Source organism: Platalea leucorodia (assembly GCF_965183815.1).
Source record: "Platalea leucorodia genome assembly, chromosome: 8".
Lineage (NCBI taxonomy): Eukaryota > Metazoa > Chordata > Aves > Pelecaniformes > Threskiornithidae > Platalea > Platalea leucorodia.
This window is the reverse complement of record NC_138830.1, coordinates 13,117,712-13,141,893: the sequence shown is the minus strand read 5'-3', so window position 1 is coordinate 13,141,893 and position 24,182 is coordinate 13,117,712. Positions and strand designations below refer to the sequence as shown.

The window sequence follows — 24,182 nt, the reverse complement described above, 5'->3', positions numbered from 1 at the left end:
GTTCCTGACAGATGTTTGCACAACCTGACCTGAAGCTCCGCCAGTAATCGAGGACCTACCGTTTCTCCATGCCATCTTTTTCTGGGGTTACCTATCCCTCCTATAGCAGTTTTACCCTAATGGCTAATCTAAATCTCTTCAGCTGGATTTTAAGTCCCAGACATTGCGCTTTCCAAAGTAGATGTGCAGAACCTTTCATTCCCCTTTTCTTTGCAGCTGGAAGCAGGCAGACCCTGAACAATTAGAAGGCAAGAACACCCACAGGGAAGAGGTTATTTACATAAACAGGATCACAATGTGCATGTGTTTATATATTTATTACTTATTAAAAAAATACCGCAATCTCTTTTCTTTTGTAATTAAAACACACAGTTTGCCCTGCTGCACAATTGCTAAGCAGATTTAAAATGGGGACTTCAGTAGCTATTTTATGGCTAATCAAATGAGTAAATATAATGATCTGCTCCAATTCCCATTCTGATTACACAGTGTAGCTATTTCATTCTCTCAATAAGATCCTTGCACCCAAAAAGAATAGTTTAACGAGCTTAAGAGCAGAATGTTAGGCTCAATTTCTCTAAAGGGTAATAGAGTGGGAGTGTCTGTATAATTAGCTTTGTTGGGCTCCCTCCCTCACTTCACAATACTTTCCATACAGAGCTTTCACTGTCTCTACAGGTCCCCATGTTAAAGCAGCAAAATAATGCAGAGCACATTAGATTCATACTGGTTGCACAGAGGAGTTTCAGAAGACAGAAAAAGAGCTGGAGAAGTGCTAGTTATTTCAGCCCAAAAGGGCTCAAGTTTTAATTTAGCTTTAGCAATGAAAGCACACATGTTCGCGTACATATCTTATTCATCTCTAATGTATTGAGCTCTTAGATGTTTCTGAAAGTCAAGATCTGCCAGACTACTAACAAACTGATCAAATCATAATATAAATCACTAAAGTACACTCAACATTTTCTTCTCTGCATAGAACTTGAAATTAAATTAACAGCATACAATCTACAATGCGAAACATTAGCTAACACATTTGGAAGAGTCTGATGCTGAATTCCCGTATAGAAAATAAAAGTATTTGATATACTCATTTTTCACTGTAAGAGACAATTTTTTACATAAGCTGGCAAAACCATAAGATTTTGTGCTTGCAGAAGAATTTTCAGCTGAAGATCTGAAAAACCTTTCTAAAGTCAGACAGCCAGGTGGGATATGTGATTATTACAATCTCTGGTTTACAGATGGGAAACTTAATGCTAGAACGGTTCAAAATCTTACTGGAAATACGGGGGATATGTCAGAGATCTGGGAGGAAAGGGAAAACAGCAGATCCCATTTGGTTCCAAAGTACCATGGCTGCATCAGACCTCTCCCAGATCACTCATCTTATATCTCTCCTATCACTTTGTAATTGCGAGCATCAAAGTGCCCACGGATACCATCTTCGGAAACTATCATGCAAAAACCTTGACACAGAGGTCAAAATCTAGTCAAATTGTTTAATCCTGCAATGACTGGAAAAAAAAAAAATGAAAAAACAGGGCACTAGGGAAGTTACTCTGAAAAGAAAGTCCCACAGCTGAATCACAGGCTTCACCTCTAACATACAAAATCCACAGTTAATCCATTGCTTCAGAGTAAGTCAATAGCAAATAACAAAGGGAATAACACAGGTCCAGGAGCCACTTCCATTTTTTTGGCATTCAAACTCACCAGTTTGCAGTTAGACAGTAATACCTGAGCAGAAACAAATGGATACTGCACTTAAATTTTTCAAATTCTTCTGAAAAAACTAAGCATACCAGGAACCTTCAGCCTTGAAAAGGGACAGCTAAAACTCTGAGTGGTACAAACAGGAGGAATGATTGTTCTGTCTCTTCCAGTGCTAGAAAGAAGCAACATGAAACCACCCTAGTGGGAGGCAAATGGAGAACATAAAGAAGAAGGTGGGTCTGCCCCACCTCCATGGGACTCCTTTGCCATGGAATGCTTTAAATTCCAGAGATTTACATGAGTTCATAAAGCAACTGGATGATCTGATGGAGGAAAAATCCCTGACTATTATGGAAGACATCAATTTTATCAAGCCAATCTCTGTGAACAGCAAATTCTTAGATAAAGGGGAATATTCTGGGGCAGTATTGCTATGAAGTTGCACTACTCTTGTCTTCTTCCTTTGGTATTTACTGGGAAGGACACTGAGCTGGAGTGACCATTCATCTGATGCAGGATGGACAATCTTAGGTTCTTAATTTCAGGCCTATATACACTGACACTTGACAGAAAGATACTAAAAAGCCAAGGCTTAAATTCCAATTTCTGATCCAGGCAGGTTCTTTTTCTGGAAACCATATTTGTGCTACTTCTGTCTTAAAAAAAAAAAAAAAAACAAAAAAACAAAACAAAAAAAAACAGCAGTAGACCAACACTATAATGATAGGAAATGGAACAAAACATACTTGACTTGAGTGCACTCAAGATGTGACTTCCCTCCAAGCTCAGTTGCAGACTACAAGGCCCTACAGCGTTACAAAAGCATTTATCCAAGTCCAGGAAGCAGGATACCAATGCTTTCATCAAATAAGCCAAGCCAGAGCTGAAGCTGGATCTTCACAACAGCCAGCATTTAAGCATTTAAGATGCTCAAGAAAACTTGGCAGGTAAATAAGATATTAAAAATTCCCCAGGGGATAGTCTTTCAACAGAGTGAAACTGCAGTCTCTTCTGCATGTGAGAAGTTGAATTAATGGAGGGCCAGTCAACAGCATATGATGGAGCTAGGGCTGGATGCACTGGTACGTCCACACATAATGCATCTCCAAGGGAGATGGCACTCCTAAGCACAAAGCTTCACTGCCTCCCTTATACTGTACTGCACTTCTGTGCAGGAAAACTTCCCAGCTGTTGGGCACAGCATTCCACTTGGGAAGCCAGTTCAAGCATCTTTGCAGAACAAGAGGATTTCCTTCACGTTTCCTTGAGTCGTCAGCTTACAGCTCCTCAGAGGTGTATTAGCAGATTGAGGGATCTGGTTTGTATGTATAGGGAGTTCTTAAGCTGTTCAAGCAGAGAACAGCTTGAAAATGGAGAACAGCACCTTGGTAAGTATTTCAAAGACAGACACCGGCTTTGGTGTTGGCTGTGCCAGTTTAGCCACACAGAAAAGTGAAACAGCTGCACAAATTTGCAAGGTTGTGCTCAACATAAGCCTTGAAGAGAGACAATTTATCCCAATCCACCCATGCTGCAGTCACAGAAGAGTGAAGAGAAGAAAGCCCCAGAGGTCCACAGGCAACTACTACAGGTCACAAACAGCACAACATTACCTACGCATCCTCGCTGCACCAGGTACTAAACACTCACCCAAACACCTTACACCGAGCAGGCGGGCAAAGAAATGGGTTTATTCCTATTTAAGAGAAGGAGAAGTGCAGCCCAGAGACACAAGATGGTTCAGCCAAGGTTACACAACAGCAGGTGAGAGGTCTTGGAGTCTCAGGGACACATCTACAACACAGGTCTGAGAAGAACTCACCTCCTTCTCAGGTTCAGGGTGGGATTACGTTAAAAGAAAGTCCACATTAGTGATACATGCTTCAGACTGAGTATTTCTTTCCTCCTCCCTCTTTCAGTATAGCCTTACTATCTTTAGCAAGCTTAGAGGAAACAATTAGAAAAGCTGATGCCAAACAGTCCAACCTGACCTTTCTCAGGGCCCAAGACCCAAATTCCTACCTGGCAAAGCTCTGACCGACATATCAGAGCCCTGCAGAGTGCAGCAAGGAAAGCCCCTTCAGGGCTCAAGCTGCTGTTTTACAACAAGAGACATTTTTAGCCTATAATTTTCTCTCTTCCATCTTTCCCCATTGCTTGAAATTAAAATAAACATGGACCAGGGCCTAGGATTTTATCTGTCACATATTGCTATCATTAAACACACTTGAAATGAGTGGGTTTAGTTCAAATAAAACTGCCTCTTCCCTCTCTGTTTCTCAGCTCAACAAACATAAAATAGGAAACTGCACTCCAATACATTCAGAAGCAATACACATTACATCATGAGTAGATGATCCATCTGGCAGGCTGACATGGTAATAAGTTTGCTTAATTGTCAGGTAAGGCATATTACAGACCCAGTCTGTCAGTCCTTTTATTACAGCTTGTACTGGGGAATTTCAGCCACCTTGTACTCTGTAGGTATAGACGTGGTATGGGCAGTGAATGCATGCACATGGTAGGAGTGCACATGCATGGGCACATATATGAAGCATCACTCAGAACAAGGAGATTAAATTAAGCAAGGAAATGCTGAAGTCAAATAGCTCTTAGCAGCTGTATATGTTTCAGTCTGGAAGAATCACCCAAAGAAAGCAATGAGATATTTACATTTAATTTATTTGAAACTGGGCTGGGGAAAGCACTGATTATAGGGGATAATCCAGCACTGGCTCATAAGTGAAAGAGCCAGAGATCCTCATATGTTCCCTCCATTTATACTCTCTAAGCGATCAGCCCATCATTTCGGTTTTGGCTCCATACAGTTCCTATGCAGACAGTCTCCTGAGATTGTCCACGTATCCTCCTGAGAAATCACTGAGTACACTCAGCAAATGATCGAATTCGTCAAATGGTTGTTTTGCCTTTAAAAAGCCCACAAAACAAACAAAAAACCCCCCCTTTTTCCTCCTTTGCCTTTGTACCTTACCTCATCTCCTTCTCTACGTTAGTGAGCTCAATTCTGAAACGATTTTATTTACAGGAAGACTTTAAGGTTTTATAAAATACAATTTGTAGGAAAGATGCCAAATATAAATTGTATTCTCTAGACCTGCATGCATTTGTGATTTTACATGAGCACGCACACATATGTTCAATATAGAAACAGCAGGTGTTCTCTAAAGTTTTATTGCCATTAGTTAGAAATGACCACATTACTCAACAGTGTCAAAGCTGAGTCTTGTCAAAGGCGAGTCTTGCCAAAAAGCTAAAAAGCCTGTTGATTTGCAGTGTTATACAGCCCTGGTTTAGGGGGCTGGCTCTTCCAGATACCTCCAAAACCTAACAGTGATCTACATTTACCCTAAAGAAGCACTTAATGATTGCATCCTCTGCATGGTATCTCCCTGGCTTTTCATGCAAAGTGGAGAGTGCTGTCTTGAGCACAGTAGCAGCTCTCTGTCACTGGGGCCTCTTAAAACACCATGACCTTCGTGGCCACCCTGCTCCACAGCCAGATCCCCTGTCTTGCACTTTGGACATTAGCTGCTGATGCAGACTCCAGTCAAAATGTTTCCAGAAAAAGATTAAATAGAGTTCAATACAATATCTGTACTATCTCCCTGATGAACTATACAGTGCTCAAAAAATCCCAGCTGAACAACAGTGGCTTATCCATCACTTTTTAAGACTCCAAAATGGTCTTAACTGCACAGATATCTCATGTAATGCACAGTTAGTCTTTCTGCAAACCAGCACAGTAATCAACTTCGACACCTTCTCTTCCTCTCTTGATCATCACAGCTTGAAACTGCATGTGCATCCCAGGTTTCTGGCAGATAGAAACAGAACTGTGCCTCCCATCTTTCTTGAATTCTCCTTGGATCATGAGTTAATGGTTTTGGAAGAGGGAATCAAAATTGCCTGAGCCCCCAAGACAACTGGAGTGATTGCTGGTATGCAAGATGGCAATTCTTCATGGCTCTGAGCTTTTCAGGACAGCAACGGGCTCTCATCGACTTCTTACAAATCACTCCAGAGGGGGTAACATACCCAGTCTCTCATCAACCCAAAGATAAAGAACAGTGCTACTTCTGACAAGCTAGCAAGGTCTCTGACCTGGGCTATGCTAACAACCAGATGAGATGATTGCAACAATCCTATCTGTCTTTACCTGTATAATGCCATAGAACTGTGCAACCTGCCCTTGCTCTCGCTGTATTTATGCACATGAAACTACTTCCTTCCGAGCAAAGAATTCATTGTAAGACTTTGAATATTTTGTTTGGGAAAGGAGGAATCAGTCTCAGGCTGCAAACATTGGCAGAAATATTTATAACAACTGCATCAAAATCTCATTTTTCTGGTCAGGTCCATTTTTTGTTTGGTGTTCTTTTTTGTTTTTAAATCTGTGGGAGAAGACAGCAATACTCATTGGACCAACACATTATTGATTGCCCACAGAAACAGCAGCTAGTTAGAGCACTCACTTTCAGCTGTGAAGCAGCATGTTAGGTTTATCTTGCTGTAATATTTTTTTTTTCCATTTCATCCTCTTTTACATACTCACAGAAGTTTCCTATTCACTATTGAAACACCATATGGTGATAATATATGCTAACACAGGCACAGTGACACAGTCCACAAGCCTGCTATTGAGCAAAAGTTGACAACATAAGGCTGAGAAAATTGTAAGTGCTTCCAAGCCACAATATGTACGTCACCTAATTGCATTTTACTGTGATGCAAAGAAGTCTGAGTCAAGAAGGAACTTCCTTACAATGAAACTGTAACAGCCTGGAGTAATTTACAGTTATTTGAAGAGCTATAGCAAGGATCTATCAATTCATAGCTTTCAGATACGGGCTGGGTGTGGGTTGGGGCTTTTTTTAGCCTAGGCAGCTTTAATATACAGAAAGAGACAATGCATCTCAGCACCGCAGTCATCTCTCAAAAGGTTCCAGACAGGAAGGCAAAAGGCAATCAATAAGAGAAAATATAGACACAGCCCCTTAAACCGTCCACAGATGCATCTGCCTCTTACTTTAATGGTAACGGTTTTGAACTAGGAACATCTTGCAACAATCCTGAGATATGTTCAGGCTATAAACGTATCATGTTTATTTATGCTCTGGTAGCAGGGTCTAATGTAGAAAATGCATGGCCAGCTCTCACTTTTCAGCAGGGCTCTAGATTGTTCCAGGCAGCCCTACCTGAAATGAGGCTGGGAACAGATCGGCTCTGCCTTTGGACCAGCAAGGACTCTAGGGAGGGGTCCTCTCTCACTGGTAGGACAGACCCTTGTAAAAAACAGACCATGAAAGGCAGGATGGACCAGTGAATGACACCACCATCCCAGAATGTCACCCATGTGTGTCCAAAGCTCTGTTTTACAACAAGCTGCATGGTCTCTCTGTGCCTCATCTCTCCATTTGCAGAAGAGAGAAGAATCAAACCTCTCCTTCCTCAGGGCATTACAAGGATAAACGCATGAAAAGCTGCAAGTGCTCACACAAACAGGCACCAGTAAGTAATCAAGACAAACTTGTGAAGGCCCGTACTTTAAATGCGAGGGCTCCCTAATGTGTTTTAGCCTTCACCTCTCAAATGTATTTAGAAACTGCAACCGCAGAAGTGAGCTGCCCGCCTCTTTTATAGAGTGCAACTCAACAGTAGGTCACGTCAGCAGGATCTACACCTGCCCTTCAATGGTCTCTGGATAGATGCGAGGCAATTCGAAGACATATCAAGGCAAGGCTCTCCTTGCTGTGAGTGTAATGCACAAATCACAAAGTCATCACTCCCACTTTGGTGGAAATGGCGTGGGGAAGACGTCCAGCACAGGCCACAGTGGGAGCAAAGTCCTAAGTGATGCATTGCCATGCAGGTGTTTCTTTAAGCTGCTGTGCTGTTCCCTTGGCTCTGAACTATTTCCTTTCCCTAACAGCAAGGGAAACGCAGCTGGTTCCTAGTGTGTGCATAAGAGAAATAGTCAAGACAAAAGGAACAGAAACCATAAAGAGCAGAGCAAAGGAAGCCTAATTTCCTATGGACTTGTGTCTTGCATCTTGAGTAGACTCTGACCCTTCCTGTTCTCCTCCGTTACCTCTCCTGACCACCCTCCTCCTGCTTCCCTTCCCCCCTAGTATTAGCCTTGGCATTTATCTGTGTATGTCAGTCAACAATCCATGTTTCAGGTCAGAGATCCTGGTTAAAGCGCAGTCTGGAAGAGCAAAAGTTCAGGTTACCTGCAAGACAGTCAGCAGGCTCGGAGCTTGCTGTGCATGTGTGCGGATGGGCCAGCCCACGGGCCACAGCGAGGACAGCCAGCACCACGCTGCCGCTCCCTGAGAAACACGGGTCCAAGTCCCTCCTCCCCAGCCACTGAGTTTTGCATGCATGTACTCCTCTCTTAGACCCACTTAAAAGTGGCCACTGATATGTGGGGAGGAGCCAACTGCTGGACACCGATAGGTGCCGGGTGGGAAGAACTCATCAACTACACTTTCATTTCAAAATGTGCCAGCTATTCCTTTGGCAAGCAGTGAGCAGGAGAGTGGCTGCTGCATGCGTGGGGACATCAACAATTTGTGACATAGGACTACATTCAACTTCATACACTTCCTTCCAGTCATATGCAGGTTGGGAGAACAAATTCCCACTTTTAAAGTGCTGGTGAGATCAGAGAGTGATGATATAGGTCCAGGACATCGCAACTTTCTAGATCTGGGGGTTTGAATCTTTCAGGGTTTGGTTGCAAGACAGCGCGTCAAAAAGTCTATTGCCTGTATATCACAAAACTGCAGTTGAGCATCAAGAAGCACCCTCCCACAGAAGAAACCTAAGATTTTTTTATCGCCCCTGCCTGGTTCACACACTCCAGGACAAAGGCGGACGCATTTCCCCACACCTCAGATCCCTCCAAAGCCTATTGATAGGGAACGTTCCCATGTATGCTCTGCCCGTCCACTCGCATGTGCTACGAGAGGAGGATAAATTAGTGATGGGGTGGCGGGGTGCCCATGGTCTGGCTTCAGCTCCTCTGGTGACCCATGCACAAACCAAGTCATCTAATTTCCCAGTGCCTCGGTTCCTCCCTCGCCCGTGAAATAGCAAGCATACTTCCGTATTTCACAGGGCTGCTGTCGTGGTGGTAAATCGAATGCCGCTGAAGCACTCAGATGCATCCACCCGTGCAAGGATGCAAGCAGAGACTGCGTCCCAACGAAATGCAGGTCCCTGTCCCAGAGGCGGCTGCTCTTTGCTGGCTGGACACACGGACAGCTTGTGAAGCGCGCCAGGTCCCTTTGAGATGAGTGCCAAACCACAGGGAGTGCCAAAAACTGAGGATGGGGAAATGATGACAGGCTTCCTGAGGTGTATACAGCAGCTTGGTCCCATTGCGGGGAAAAAGACAGAAAACAAACTGTAACAATAGGTAGAAGGCCTTGAACAACTTTAGAGAGTAAGAGCCCAGCTCTCAACCGCTCACAACAAAATAATCACAAATGCAGAAGGAAAAAAAGACCAAATTATGAGGTACTATTTGCTTTTTATCACTGTTCCCAAAGTAAATGTTTATCTTTAACCATACACAAATTTGAGATGCCTGCACAGATTTTAAAGTCCAATATATCCAACACTAGTCGTCATCTAAAGCTGTAGCCAAGCACGTAGGCAGAAAACCCAAATGGATGCAAAATAGAGAAAGGGGAAAAGGGAAAAGTAAACCTTACAGAGATTTCTGTGAACTTGATTATATATTAGAAAAAAGAAACAGCAGTAGAGCTGCTTTATTTTCACTCTGATGATAGTACAAGAGGAAGAAATAATACCCTGCAAAGGTCACTCTTATCCTGTTCATCTGTGACGAGCTGATAATCTGGGATCTCAGAAAACTTTCTTTAAAAATCTTCACGGACGTGCTCTTACCAAAAGGATTAAGGTTTAATACATACCAGCAGATGCAACCGATTCGAGCATCTGCTAATCAGAGCAGCGTCAGTTTGCTGCATGCGCCGGCTGGAGCTGATGAGCACAGGAAGGTTTCCCCTTCTTGTAGAGAGAGAGGCCAAATCCAAACATACATGAAATCCTCTGTTGGCTACGCCTCTCAACTCACACGTACGCGGCTGAACATCCCTGCCCTGTGCACGCTCCTCTGCCCACAGGCGTGTGGGGGACAGCATGACAGACGTGCCCCACTCGCAGCCAGCACGCCTGCAGCAGTGCTCCTAGAAAGCTTCAACCTTGGGACCATCTCAAACACCACCCACGTAGGGTGTGAATGTCACTGGAGGGGACCCGCAGGAGGAGAGTTTCCTGGACATAGAGGTTTTGCTTCTCAAGTGCTGGGAGGAACCCACTGAAATTGCTCCAGATGGGACGCTTCCTTTTCTACTTTAAGTAATCCACCCAGATTTTCTAAACAGCACAAAGCCAGCGTGCTGCAACCAGAAGTGGGAGCGCAGCTCTCAGAGGCAACCCCATCTTTAAAACAGTCCGTGCAATTCCTGATGTCCATGACTACAGCAAAAATCTCACAGCCCGCTGAGAACAGCCCTCACCAGCAGCCCTGCAGTGAGCCTGCACAAGCCCTCCGGTGCTGCTACAAGCGTCAGAGCTCACCAGCTCGACACCAGCTTGGGCACACCTCTATGAGACTCCGTCATCCCTCTGGGTCCACACATGCCATCCAAGTCAGTGGGGAAATGGCAGCAACTCGCTGCCTTCATGAAAAGCGTTGCGTAGCGCATGTAGCTCTGGAGTAGCTGGATGGTCCTACTAAAAGGTCATCAACACTTAGGATGGACAGGAGATGCTTCTCAGTTTCAGCAGATGGGCTTACTCCCAACAAGCCTTTCTGTCCCACAACCAACGAGATTAAAAACCCACAAAAACCAAAATGCACAGACCTCAAGTGAACAAATACAGAGAGCACCCTGCCACTGGGAAAGCCCTGCCTGGGTACCACACCATGCTGCTGGACTCAGAAACCTTTTTGGCCCAATTACGCAGATGCCCACAGATTAGATGTGCTCAGACCAGCAGAAGGAGGCATGGGTACTTTTATTTACGCCAAATACCATAACTGAAGACAGCAGAAGCTCAGCCATTGATTTCAGCCCAAATCACATTGAAAAAGACTAAGCACCATTCTGAACATCTGAAACAGCTGAATCCCACTGAGCCCTGTAATTCAGGATCCACAAACTCTCTGTGAGGGGGGAATTAATTCTGAACCCACCAAATTAATCTTAATCTGCTTCTACCCTTAAATTTTCTTTCTTAAAAGAAAGAAAAACATTCCCGACAACAACTGGGATGCTAGCAAATACTCTCTGGACCATGCTTGCAAAATCCTTTTGGTGCATACCAACCTAACAAGCCAGGCTTGGGCAAACAACAGGAACAAGGAAATCAGACTCTGAGCCTGGACTAGCAAATTTGCACAGACTGTTTTGAATACAGACTCAGCGATCTGTTTTTCGCAGAGCCCGTATGTCAATCCCACAGCCCAAACCAAGAGCAATCATAGGGCTTTTTTTCGATGCTGCGGGAATGCGTCCCTCTTTGCCGAGTAGGAGGCTTTGTTCATGGTTGGAGACACAGCTCCGCGTAAACAAAGATAAAACACTGGAACTCTTAGGCGTGCATTCCTGGTGCAGCTATAAGTGGGGCACTAAAATTAGAAATGCACATGGAAGAGTGCTCCTAGGAGTCTTCAGCACTCAACATTTTGCCTTGTTTTGTGGTTTGCCATCCTACAGCTGAAACTGTTTAATCCTGTCCCATCACTCCGCAAGAAAATATGTCCATTGCCTTTTCACTGCTTTTGTTATCCCCAACTGGCTGTCAAAAGAAGTGATGGAGTAACAACCAACCCTGTCAAACATTTAAATCCCTTTTAAATTCCAGTCATTAGAAGACATTATTTCCCAGTATGTTTGAAACTTAATGAAAATGTATCACTGATTTTTTAATTTAATTTTCTTTACTTTTTTATTGTTCTGCAGCTCACACTGAGAATGAGCTGCTTATCCTTCAAAATATCACTCACTCAGGCTGACAGTGTTGGGTAGGAGCAGATGTCTAGTACTCGGGGCAATGATACCGAGGCAGGGATGTAGGCATGAATCCTTAGACACCTCGCCTAACTCTGCCTTCACCTTCCCCATCTGTTAAATGAAAAAAATGATTTCTTTCTTTTTCATTATTTGTACAACCACATCACCTAAAGGCCTTCAACCCAGACCAAGGCTTCATTTTGCTAGATGCCACGCACATGGGTAGTAAGAGGCAAATCACATTGAAGAGGTTGCCAAGCTACAAGGACAGAAGAGATTTTGAGAGGAAGCAGAGTAGAAATCCTACATTCAAGGTCATTTAGCACAGTGGTGGTAGCTGGGAATGAAAAAAGTCTCCAGAGTGCCAGCCCAGTCCCCTCTGGATCAAGCTGCCTCTGAGAGCTGTACACAAGTAGATTTGATCTTGACCATCAAAGCATGTTTTTTTGCTATTTAAATACTCCATAAATTTTGGCCACCCAGTATTTGCTTTTAAAAAAAGGCTAATTACGTTTGAACCAGGTACCTCTTACTACCTGGTACACCTCCCACAAAGTGCTATTTTGCCAAACAGACAATCTGTTGGAAATTCAGGATAAAACTCAAGAGTTTCAGAAGGTAGGTGTCCAATTCTGGACAAAGCAATCAGTATTCAATACATAATTCACAGCAGGGACAAAAAATCCTGAGCTTTCGTATGCTGCTATTTCCAGTATTTCATTTTCACAGCCTCCGCTGGAAGCCCTCTCTCCAGAATCACAAAGTTTTCTTGTTTTGAAAAAAATGCAAACATTTATTTTACGGGCTGAATTTTGGCATGTGGTTTTTTGCTACAGGCCTTGCTGCACTCATCTCTTCAGCAAGGATTTAAGCACAACAGGTAAAAACTGGGCAAAATACCCTTTAACAGAGGAGCCAGATGGCCACAGCATTCACCAGGCCCCCTAGTCAGGGTTCACCCCATTTAGGAATAGTCCCTGCTCCCATCCATGGAAGTTATGCACCTAAATGCCTTGTCTATACAACCTCCTTTTACTAATGAAAGGCATAGTGGGTTCTCTGCCTCTGAACTTTCCAATGGGTTACTGCAATTCAGAAGGTGTGATATGTAAACAAAAAACACAGCGCAGCTACACAAGAGGAGCTCTGTACTTTACTCATCACACTAGCATTTCTAAACTTTACCAAACAGGAGGAAAATATTAATTGGATTTTTTCATAATGTTTCTGCAGTTCTTCAAACAATACCTAAGGCAAGCTCATCTATTAACATGCCATTGCAGTCATGGTAATTTTGAGATCATGTTGGTCTCCTCCATTTCAATTCACTGCACCAGAAGGCTGGAACTGGCCATGCTGGTGAAGGTCACTCACAAACCTCTCAAGCTTAGGTGATATTTGGTCCTTTCTAAAACTCCAGCTCCAGCTGAATTATTGAAATATGGTCTCTCCTACACCACCTCACATGACAGAAAGCATCCTTAGATGCTGCTGTGTTGCAGCTAAAGATGATGATTTAGTCTTGTGATTTTCTGCTCTTTTTGATATATGCAATTTCGAAAGAAAAAAACCTAGCATTTTAATCACTTTTGACTGTTTCTGTGACTCAGTCAGAGAGACTTTCACTTGCAAGTCATGGTGTCAGCCTGGGGCTGAGGTGATGGTGATAGAAAGCTGCTTCTCACCCACATGTTGCTGATGGCCAATATGAAGTAAACTATCAATGCCTAGAAAACCTCTGCTGCAGGGGACTCTCTCAACAACTGCCTCAAGACAGAGACAAGAACTAACCAGAAATGAAGCCTGAGAGAATGTTTCACTTTGAGGTTCAGCAGCATCGGGGTTGACTCACACTGGGGTACCAGACTCAGAAAGACCTCCTCCCACCAAACCTGCTGCTATGGGGAGGACAGATCTTTTCTGATCCATAAAGGATCTATGTTGAGAAAATGCTTTTCAAACTCATCATTTCAGAGAACAGGGCAACACAGCTCTGCAGGACAACAGCATCCTACCACCTCTGCACAAGGTATTGGAAGCAGCCAGCAGGACCTGGAGGACTCCTTTACCTTCACCTTCCAGCTCAGCTCCCTTGAATTACTCAGGACCACTGGGTACAAGGAGGAGGATGCTGACCACAGGTGTCAAAATTCTCTCCCTGCCCTCTACTAATGGCGGTCATTTTTAGCTCATGGCAATGTCCTTGTCACCTGCCTGGCACACAAAAAATGTTACCAAAATGATGCCCGGGTAAGCAATGCAGGGATGGTGCAGAGATTCACAGTCATCCATGCCCTCAACAGCAGGTCTGCTGGCCAAGGGGAATTGTCCGGGGCTGACATTGGCCCACCCATTCTGACAAGTATCATGGACTTCCCAAACCTACTGCGGAGGGTACAAATCCCCCTGCTTTAGAGGCACCTCCCGGGGCAGCGTGTCTCACTCCAATCCTGAACTCATACCAAGGATGAAAAGAGCTTCCCTCTGTGTGAGTTTATGCCAATGGATAGGGTATGTTAAATAAACTGCTTGTCATTATCCCGCTATCACTCCTACTCCAGTGAGAAGAGGACTATTTTACACTTTGGTTTATGTTGCTTTAAAACTGTTTTGAAGATAAAATAAAAAAGAAACCTAACAACAAAATTTCTCTTATTCCAGAATAGGAGTATCCCCAAGGGCAAGGCATACCTGTAAAATTACTATAATGCTTTAACCGCATAAGCACAACTTGAAACGTCTTCTCTGAAAACAAGTCGTAACTCTATTTTCTTATCTGCAGCCATTATCCTGACAAATTTGGGAAGGTCACCTAAGGTGTAATCCAATAAACGTGCTGATGTTCTGAGTAAGTACCTCACAATTTGCAGCCTAATCTATTATCCTACTATAAGACCATCAAATGACTCACCAGTTTTAATACGTAGTACAGATCAAACAAAGGAAATATCAAAGCTTTACATTCTAGTTCCAAATTTCAAGGACTTGTTTGAGTACTCTTTAATTACAGCAGATGATACATTCAACTCCAGCATTTTCTTTTTCTAACAGCTATAGTTAGAAGTTGCTGTAGCTGTACTTTTTTTCATGGGACATCATTACGTTAACCAATAAATCCTGAAAAGTCTGATAAACTGAACAAAGAAAGTTGGGATTTCGTCCCAGAGATGAAATTCAGCTTCTCCTGCCCACTGGATCTCACACAGTTATTGTAATGGACAAGGGAGCAGCATCATCCCATCGCTCCTGGGTACAGGGGACAAGTCTTCAGAGCCCCCACCTGAACTGTGGGCAAAAAGCCACAGGAACGAGCATGTGCATGGAGCAGCACACATTGTCTTGGAGGCTAATGAATTTAAGAAGTCAGATCAAGCCCCAAACTTGGGCTATGCCTTCCGATCCTCCAGAAACTGAAATATATCTGCAGAACTTTGCACTGAACCACTTGTGATTTATTTATTTATTTATTAACGCTATAAAACAAAAGTGAAGAACCAATCTATTCAGAGAATGCCAGATCCCAAAGGAAGAAGTGTCAGGAGACAGTCAGCAGTACTGTCAGCAAACTGCAAATGCTCAGTGAAGTGGTTACAGAAGTTACATGTCTCTACAAAGACGCTGGAGCTGACCACCGGCATTGCCAAGGAAAATGGTGAGTTCAAATCTCTTCCACTTAACTCTCACAGTGTTTTGACTCTATAAAGCATTTCCCAATAACAGTGTGCATCCGTATGTGTTTGGTCCACGCAAACCAAATGAACACAGGTTATCCGACTCAGTGCCTGAGCACTATCACTGATCACTGTTAAATCTTGTCTCTCTTATCACAACAACAAAAACCCACTGGGAAAAGGACTGAATTGTATCTGGTTTACGTTGTTGCTCTTTTTAACTGACTGACCCAAATCAGACTGTTTTTCAAGGAGAAGTCTGCAAGTTGATGCAATAACTGTGTACATGCTGCTAGAATGAAAGAAGAGTTTATCAGAAGGTCCCTGCAGAAGGGATGGAAACCACACAGGCCACCACATCAGAGCCTCTGCATGCAGATGGACGCTTTCAAAAGTGCATAAATCTGATTTAACTCTGCTTTTGCTAAGTTCACATACTTAAACAAGAGCAAATCTAAACGAATTCTGATCACTGCTTTAATTCTGCTCCAAAGGTATTGGTTCTCAATTACTTAAAACAAATACAACAATGAAAAGAACCAAAAAAGCCACAAACGTAAAGAGATGGCCTATACGGATAATGGGTGTGCACTGCATCAGTCAGCCTTCCCTTTGGTTCTTTTGACTTTTGGGGTTTTATTTAGGGCTGACATTGGTTAAGACAAACACAACATATACATACAGCTGCAAACATGCCTACAGACCCATAAACGTATTAGAAATTATACCAGTCATGAGGTCAGGAAGTGAAGGCACTGCACAACCGGGCACAAACACATCTGGGATGATTTTAGAGATCTCAAGAATTGCCCTTTTTAAAGTGCCACTGGGGTGTCACTGCTTCCTCTGATAAATAGATGACATCTTACCACAACTTAAATAGCTCCACTCAAGCACTACCTAGATGAGTGACAAAAATTAGCTGAGCTGCTGTCACCCCTGCAGTCCTTGTCTAGACAGAGCAGAGTAAGTGCGAATTCCAGTCTGCCTTGCTGGGCTACAGCCACCCTGAGAGCTGAGCTATGATCCAAGCCACTTCATCGCCACTGATTAGACAACAAAAACAAAAGACAACAACTTGAGACGTGGATATCTGGATCCTTCTGGCAGTGTGACAGATAAGAGTCAACAAAACAGAAAAACAACCAAAAAATACAAGCATAAAAGTACTTGTGAACTGAGCAGGTTTTAATTTGCAAGCTGTTGTTGGTGGAAAGTCAAGGTGAATGAAATGCCATTTTTTGCAAGTATTTTTCTACCAACCTCCGTAGCAATCTAACGATCGGGATCAGAGGCCCTTCGCTCAGAGGTACAGCAGCTTTTGAGCCGGTGCCCCCTTCAGAGCGGCTGCACCCTTCTCCCCATTGACAGCCACATCTGGATGCTATCAGGAGGAACTGGCATGCCTTCTCGCAACAAATACCAAGCGGTTAGCAAATTGACTCCAGCAGTCCATGCTGGCCACTTTCCCACTCTCTGTTTACACAATGTGCCACTGACCTGTTGAGTCCGAGGTTTGTAAGGAGAGCTACTCTCTAGGTCGGCCAGGATGCTGGTCAGAGAGTCGATTTCTGCATCTAAACTGGACCGCCTCTCCTCAAGCGTCTTGCCACCAGGATTCACCTTAAAGAAGAAAGAAGAGTGTCAGTTATTCAAACCACTTGGCCCAGCACATGGTTTCTTACCGTCCTCATGGAGCTGCTACCATGCCCCAGCAATAACTCTCAGGTTGCAGGGACAAACACACTGAAATGCTATAGCTCTCTCCCAGACCAGCAGCAAGCCTCCATCTCAGAAGGATTCAGGCTGCTTTGCGGCTTTTCTTCATGCATTTCCCACAATGGCCCCATTGTCTAAAGCTGACTTGGAAGATTATGCAATTAGGCGCACAATCTGTTACCGAGGTGAGGAGGCAGGACAATCCCCGCTCCTGCAGAGAGAGATGATGTATTTTAGCAGGACGTCCAGCTGGGCAGCGAGGCTGAAGTAGGCTTGGAGCACCTCCATTCTGAGAGCATCTCTTCTGCCACATCCCCATCCCAGATGAAGCATAAACAGAGGAGAGCTGAAAGCCACAGTGGCCAGCGACCGGCCACCTGCACCTATAACTATTTTACATCAATCTGTGGTAGCTGTACCTGTCTGATTCAACACTTCTTCGCAATTTCCATCTAAAAAATTAGCTCCTTCAAGGAGGCGTGAAAAAGTTCAATTAATTTCTAGCAGATTCAAGGTGAAGGGCATGAGTTGCAATAAGCAGTCACAAAATAACATAAATAAGGTCCTTGTGAAAAGGGCTATTACGCAGGAAAGCCCACGCCCAGAGCAAATACCAGCCTACAGCCAGGACCCTTTCTGATTCAATACATCTTGCTTTCTCTCTGCTTTCAAAACAGCCCAGCCCCACTTGTACCCAGACTGGTAGGGACGCTCACTTGGAAAGGAAGAGACATGAACTTTCACCACCACCACCCACCTCCAAAAGTAAAACCGAGGTCTCAGCACCACAGGAGAGTATGTGATCCCCAAGCTACTGTTCAAGGGCTGCACTGTAATCCCTGCTACAATAAGCATTTTAAAAGAGGACTCATTCACACCTTCTGTTTTTGAAAAATCAACCTAGTCCAAAACCTCTGGGAAAGATCTGTGCTGTACAGCCCAACCCAACACCAGTATCTCTCGGCAGTTCACGAAGGTGGGTACAAGCTAGGAAACATCTCCCTCCTCAACATTTTCAGTGCTTTGGAAATTAGGCTCTGGCAGGAATGAGAAGTTCAAGAAAACCAGCTAAGGATCCCCATCAGGTGTGATGTAGGTACCAGGAGCTTACCCAACACAGCCAGCCACATTTAGGGCATGCGCAGAAACCAAAGTTCTTGACTCAAGTGAAATATTACACATTGAAAGTCTTTTCTCAACCTGAGTCATAGTCAATATTTTTCTTCTGTCCTTCCATGTCTGACTTATCTGCAAATTCTCCAGACGAAGTCTCTCCGCATACGTGCAACTACAGAGCTCAGTGCAGAAGAGCTCACTTGCAGCTTGACTACTACAATAATAAAAATACTAAAGAATTACCTAACAACTCACCTAATTTCAACTGTAAAGCCTGTTCAGACCATACCAGCACCTCCCCACAGACAATGCAGCTCTGTTTGCCTTCACTCTCACCAAGTTACTTCAATTTTCCAAGCCAAAAATTCGCCTTTCCCTTTGGCTCACTGTCTGCTCCAGATAGTTTTTATTTCAATTTCATTTCAGGAGCACTCGATCATTACCTGTTTTACAGAACTCCCCAGTCATCAGCCCGAGACATAAACGGCCAGTTGGTCAAAGAGAGACAGACTATGCAAAGCAGGCAGGCTCTGATCTGCCAAGCTTATATGTGCTAAGGCATTCATTAGTTCCTGATGATTATTAAATCTTACTGGATTATAATAAATTTGGCTTCACTAACAAGAAAATGGAAGCTCCCATGTGCTTTATGCAAGAACATGTCATTTAAGAGGCTGAGAGTCAGGTTAGAAACTATGTACAAACTCAATTCTTCTTGCTTATTTTTATTATAGAGCCAAAGTTTTTCCATCCAAACTGTTGTTCAAAAAAAGAAATACTTTTCACAGGAATTACCCCGGACCGTTACTCCTGGCTAGCTGTAGGCACCTGGATTTTTAAATCTGCAAAAGTCCAATTTCCTTTCCACTATTAGTGCACTTCATGGCTCTTGTTTGGTTTTTCTCCATCCTCCAGTTGTTGGCCTGTAACGACAGGGCAGCCACAGGCTTCCCAGACACAAAAACTGTGATTGCTCCACGTCAGAGAATTTTTAAGCTAAGCAGCCAAAAACCAGCCTGGAAAGGCGGAGAATGCAAAGGGCACCCAAGGCCCCAACACTTGAGGTGATAAATCAAGTCAATGGCAGACCCAGGAATAAAACCAGAGCCCACGCATGACCTGTTTGGTACCCTGACCCTGGAGAGGGGGGATGGTGGCAGATGAGAAGATCAGCCGATTTCATTTCTGCTTCTTAGCATTTCTGGGCCATGTTATTCCCAGGTTCTCATTCCCCAGAACAATTACGCAATAGCTGACTAGCAAATGCTGCAGAACAAGTTGTAAGGTTGTAAAAGTTAAATGTCCTTAGGAAACCTAGAAAAATAAAATAAAATAGCATGAAAACATCTCTATTGATTCTACGCTCTGTAAAAGATTTATTTATTCAATTAAAACATAATCAACATAGATTAAGAGCCCAATTCTACAGATGCTGGAGCACAATGCAGTATGACAATGCCAACGAATAATGCTACCGATGTAAGGGCCTACTGGGACAGGACTGGACTTTAAGTTCATTTAAGAAATGGTAATCCTCACAAAGACAGGTTTCTGCTTGCTCTCTCTTCCCCATCTCCATGAACCTTGCATTTTTCTCCCCACAGTGCTCCAGACTCATCCGAGGGATTTGCTGCACGTGGAAACAGGAGAAGAATTTGCAACGCTAACTTTAGCAAGAGAGGGTTAAGTTATTTCTCTTCTCATGCTCTTCGCCATGACGTTGCTATAAAAGTTTTATGATATTGCTCTGGAACAAAACCCAAGCGCCAGGTCCCAAGGCACAACAGGTTCGCACAGACACGGCTCTGCTCCGAGGAACCCAGACTGGTTAAGCTCATGACCTCGCAGATACAAACACCGGAACCAGAAAGAACTGCTAATTCTATTTCTGTCTGGATTTATGGCATTGTTGCAGACATGTCGCTTGCACACCCTCCCTTTCAGCCAGCAGAATATGGAAAAACGGGTTTAAAAAGAAAAAGGATGCTATCTTTGGCCCAGCCAACGTGAGTTCGACAAAAAACAAACATAAGCCAACCCAGTCCAACAAATTACTCATGCCAGAGACTATCCACTCACGTGAACTTCTGCAACGCCTACACTCCTATCCCCTGGCTCAGTCCCTGCTGCAAGGCAAAAGAGAGAAAAACAGCAGAGCGCTTCACTGCTTGGCTTGTTTGTTCACCCCTGAATTCCTGGTGTGCAGCTCAGGGCAGCTGTGATGGTGGTAATCCACTCATGAGCCATATCAACCCACTCTGTTCTGATGAAAATTGGCTTTAATTTTACTAATCCTACCACCCAACACCAGTCAGTGCCACAGGTCCCCCCACACCACCCCAAGGGACATTCGTTACAGAACATGCAGTGCAGAGGGCAATGCAGGGCCTCAAAGTTTGCCTCACTGTGCTAAAAAGGCCATAAGACTATTCATCGAGCTAGAAGACATCAAAAGCACAATGACTTCCCTAGACGCCACCTCTTCCTACAACCTAGATCACTTACTCTTATCGCATTTTGTAGGTTACAGCACAGAAACAAGAAAGGTTCTCGTTTGTCCAAGCCAGCTCCTTGCAATGGGCTGAAAGAGAAGAATCTGGCTCCCAGATGTCCTTCCTAGCTCCTGCTCCAAATTCCTTTCCCTACCAAGACCCAGCTGCTTCTCTTTTATTCTCTGTTTTCCCCTCCCTCCACACCCTGTTTGCTGCCATGCAGTGCCGCAGCCTGGGATAGTCGTTAGCCCGTGGGACAAGAGATGCAATGTGGCCTGTGGTGCCAGGTTGGCTTCTGAGCCTTTATGAGAATCATGTTAATGCCCAGTGGTGTTGCTGTGTCAGGGAAAGACGGAGGGTAACTTTGCAGTAGCAACCTGCTGAGTTACATGGACAGCAGGTTAGGAGTGACTCCAGAGTCCCAGGGTGTATTTTCTTCCAAAAGAAGGCAACAGCCAAACTCCTGAACACTTTCAGAGCATCAGGACTTTGCTCACCACAGTGCAATTTTCCAGCATCAAGATCCACCTTCTCCCCATCCACCTTAGCCTTGCTCAAGTCTTCTCTAAAGTAGGTTGAGCCCATCCCCTGAGCCGCGCCCCAGGAACGTGAGCTGTCGCTATTGGGAAATGCAATGCCGTTATACATGTATGGACACGTCCAAGACAGCAGAGCTCCAGCTAGATACACAACCTTCCTTGTAGCATCAGCTCACTCTGCACGCCATGCTGTCACATGTCACTGATAACCTCATAACTCACAACTGGAAGAACGGAGATGAACACCATGGATAGTAAGAAAGGTTGTAGCTAATGTCTCGAAACAAATGGGCTGGGGGCCCCCAGTGCTCTCTGCTCTTGGTACATTGGTTTTACAGGGACCCCAAGGTGTTTGGGGAGCGCTCTTTTGGCTGCAACAGGTCAACACTGTTTGCATTTACACATCCAAGAATAGGGAAAAGCAGGGAGCAGAAAAGCCCTTTGCAGCAATCATGGAAAGGAAGGACTAAAGCAACAAGGGGAGTGAGGAAGAGGGGAATTTAGGCAAATTAGGCAAATTAGGCAAAAAAAAAGGGGTAGACAGTAAATAAAGACTTTTGTCCTGAAAGACTCTATTGTCTTTATCTCCAGCAAATGCAACTGAGCCATAGATGAGGTGGCAGAGCTGATAAATTCAGTGACCGCTGCCTGCTTCCACCAGGTTGCACCCACAGCGGCCACCTGCCACGCTTTGCAGGCTGTCAAAATCCTCAGGTAGGCACTGAGGTGGTAGGAAGAGCAAATGAAACAGCTCTCCAAACACGGAGTTAGCATCTCTTTCTGCTCCATGGCCTCGGGCACTGGGCTTAGACAGAGCCGCAGACAGAGAAAGAAGGATGGGGCTCTTATTTCCTATTTTAGCTGGGGCCAGGCAAGGGAGAGCAGGGAAAGATGTTTGATTTTGATGGCATCCGCTATACATACAAGAAGAGACTGTGAGAAATTTTAACCAGGAAGAAGAAAAGAAGTGATTCAGTCTTGATATACTTCAGGCTGGGGTTTGTGTTTAAATTTTCCTTTTTTTTTTTTTTTATTTTTTTATTTTTTTATTTCTTTGCACCTTCTCCAACAATACCACTGCCAGATGCAAGATCCTTTTCAGACACACATCCTTGCTACCCCGACTCTCTCACTGTAGAATTTTCCAGTTTTCTTTCCAAGGTCACAAAAGCCATCCAAAGCACAAAAGACACTGCAGTGGCAAAAAAGATGCACCCTCAAAGGCATATATCAGGAGAATGAAGCACCTTGAAGATGAGCTGCTGTGTCTATTCCCCCCCGAGCCTAAAGACAAGTGCAAACATTTTGTTTCAAATTCCCTAATGTAAATTAAAACAGTCCCAAAAACAGACCCAAAAGGCAGCGCCACCAAGCACACACATGGAGACACAAGCTGACTGCAGTATTCGACGTGAGGGGGTCTAAGATGCTTGATTGATGCCTAATCACCGTTCCAGGCACCAAGGAGGAGCTGGAAAAGTAGTCGTGCCCTTTAAAAACAGAAAGATTGAGTCTTTTGAAACAAATACAAAATGATGGAAGATTTCAGCAGATGTGACCGCAGTGATTTCACCAGACGTGATTGTATCAAGGATCTAACAGAAAAGAACTTCCCTGCTGTTCCATCAGGCTGAAGCCAGGCCTGAAATATCCTTTTTAGTCTTTTGATGACATCAAGGATAAAAGCCAAAGGGAAGTTAGGTTTTGATTTACTTTTTCCCCTGCTCTTTCTTTTTTTTCAGACACGGAATAGTTTTACCTGGTTTGTGTTGCTGGATATTAGCCGGACCAAAGGAAAACACTTCAAAAGTTTGAAGTGGGCTGTTCAAAGGCATCGTTCAGCGTCTCGGACGCTGCTGTCATTTAACTGAGCAACATTTCTACAACTCTGGCCACTTTTGAAGAACTCCTCGTAAGGAGGCAGGCGGGTCTACCTGCAACAGGACTTAAATGGGGTGGGGGGTGATCATCCACTAAACACCAGCCTACCTTACTGCCCCAAAAAGGGCCAATAAATGTGCCAAATATCTTCTCTTGGCAAAGTTCACACCAGCAGCTGTGCCGCAGCAAACCGCAGGAGACACAGCAGGGCAAGGGGGCCTGCACTCCTGAAGTCCAAGCTCAGCTCAGTCCCAGACCTACGACACGGGTCTGGGGTAGCCACAGTCCCACAGTCGATTTCTCCACCAGCGTAAAATGTAAATAGCACTGGGTATCCTGACCATTAACTGATTTTATCTCTGAAGCAGCAAGGTGTTGTAAAGAACTGCACGGGCTTACAGCTGGGGCAAATGAACAGGCAGATGAAGAAAAGTTATTTGCTAAGTATTGCTAGGAGACATCTTGTGAAACCTTAACAACCAATTTATAAACTTACTGTGGTGTAGGAGGCTTATAAAAAGGACAAATAATAAAAATAAAAATAAATAAAAAAAACCAAACGAAAACAGAGAAAGCAGATAACAGAAGAAGAAAGCATGAAACTAGAAGGCATCAGTCTCAAAACAAAGAAAAAGGGGTGTTTTGTCACACAACGTGCTGCTAAGCTGCAGAGCTACTTCTGCTGCGAGACGCTGTTGTTGCTATGAGTTTACATGGACTTCAAAAGCAACTGGAGAAACACATGGAAGAAAACTCCACCAAGATACTTTAAAAACAAATAAAAAAATCCTCTGTGCTTCCTTTTTCACTTTTTTCTCTGGACACTCCCTAATGACCATTGCTGATCTGATTTGGCTCTCTATAGACATTTACATGAAGCCTCCACTTGTGCTTTATATCCACCAGCTGACACCAGCCAGGGGTCACTTCTTCTGCTGGTGGGTACATGTCAGTCTCTGCAGGTTAATAACTGACCAT

At 44.1% G+C, this 24,182-nt stretch overlaps 1 protein-coding gene across 11 annotated transcripts in view; it reads right to left on the bottom strand.

Annotated features, from left to right (window-relative positions):
• Positions 1-24,182, bottom strand: part of LPP (LIM domain containing preferred translocation partner in lipoma) — a 351,697-nt gene that overhangs the window by 151,834 nt on the left and 175,681 nt on the right. For all 11 annotated transcript variants that reach the window (XM_082320729.1, XM_082320728.1, XM_082320732.1 and 8 more), the window contains one exon: positions 16,958-17,080. In XM_082320729.1, the coding sequence (XP_082176855.1) occupies positions 16,958-17,080 (123 nt within the window). The remainder of the gene's footprint in view (positions 1-16,957; positions 17,081-24,182) is intronic.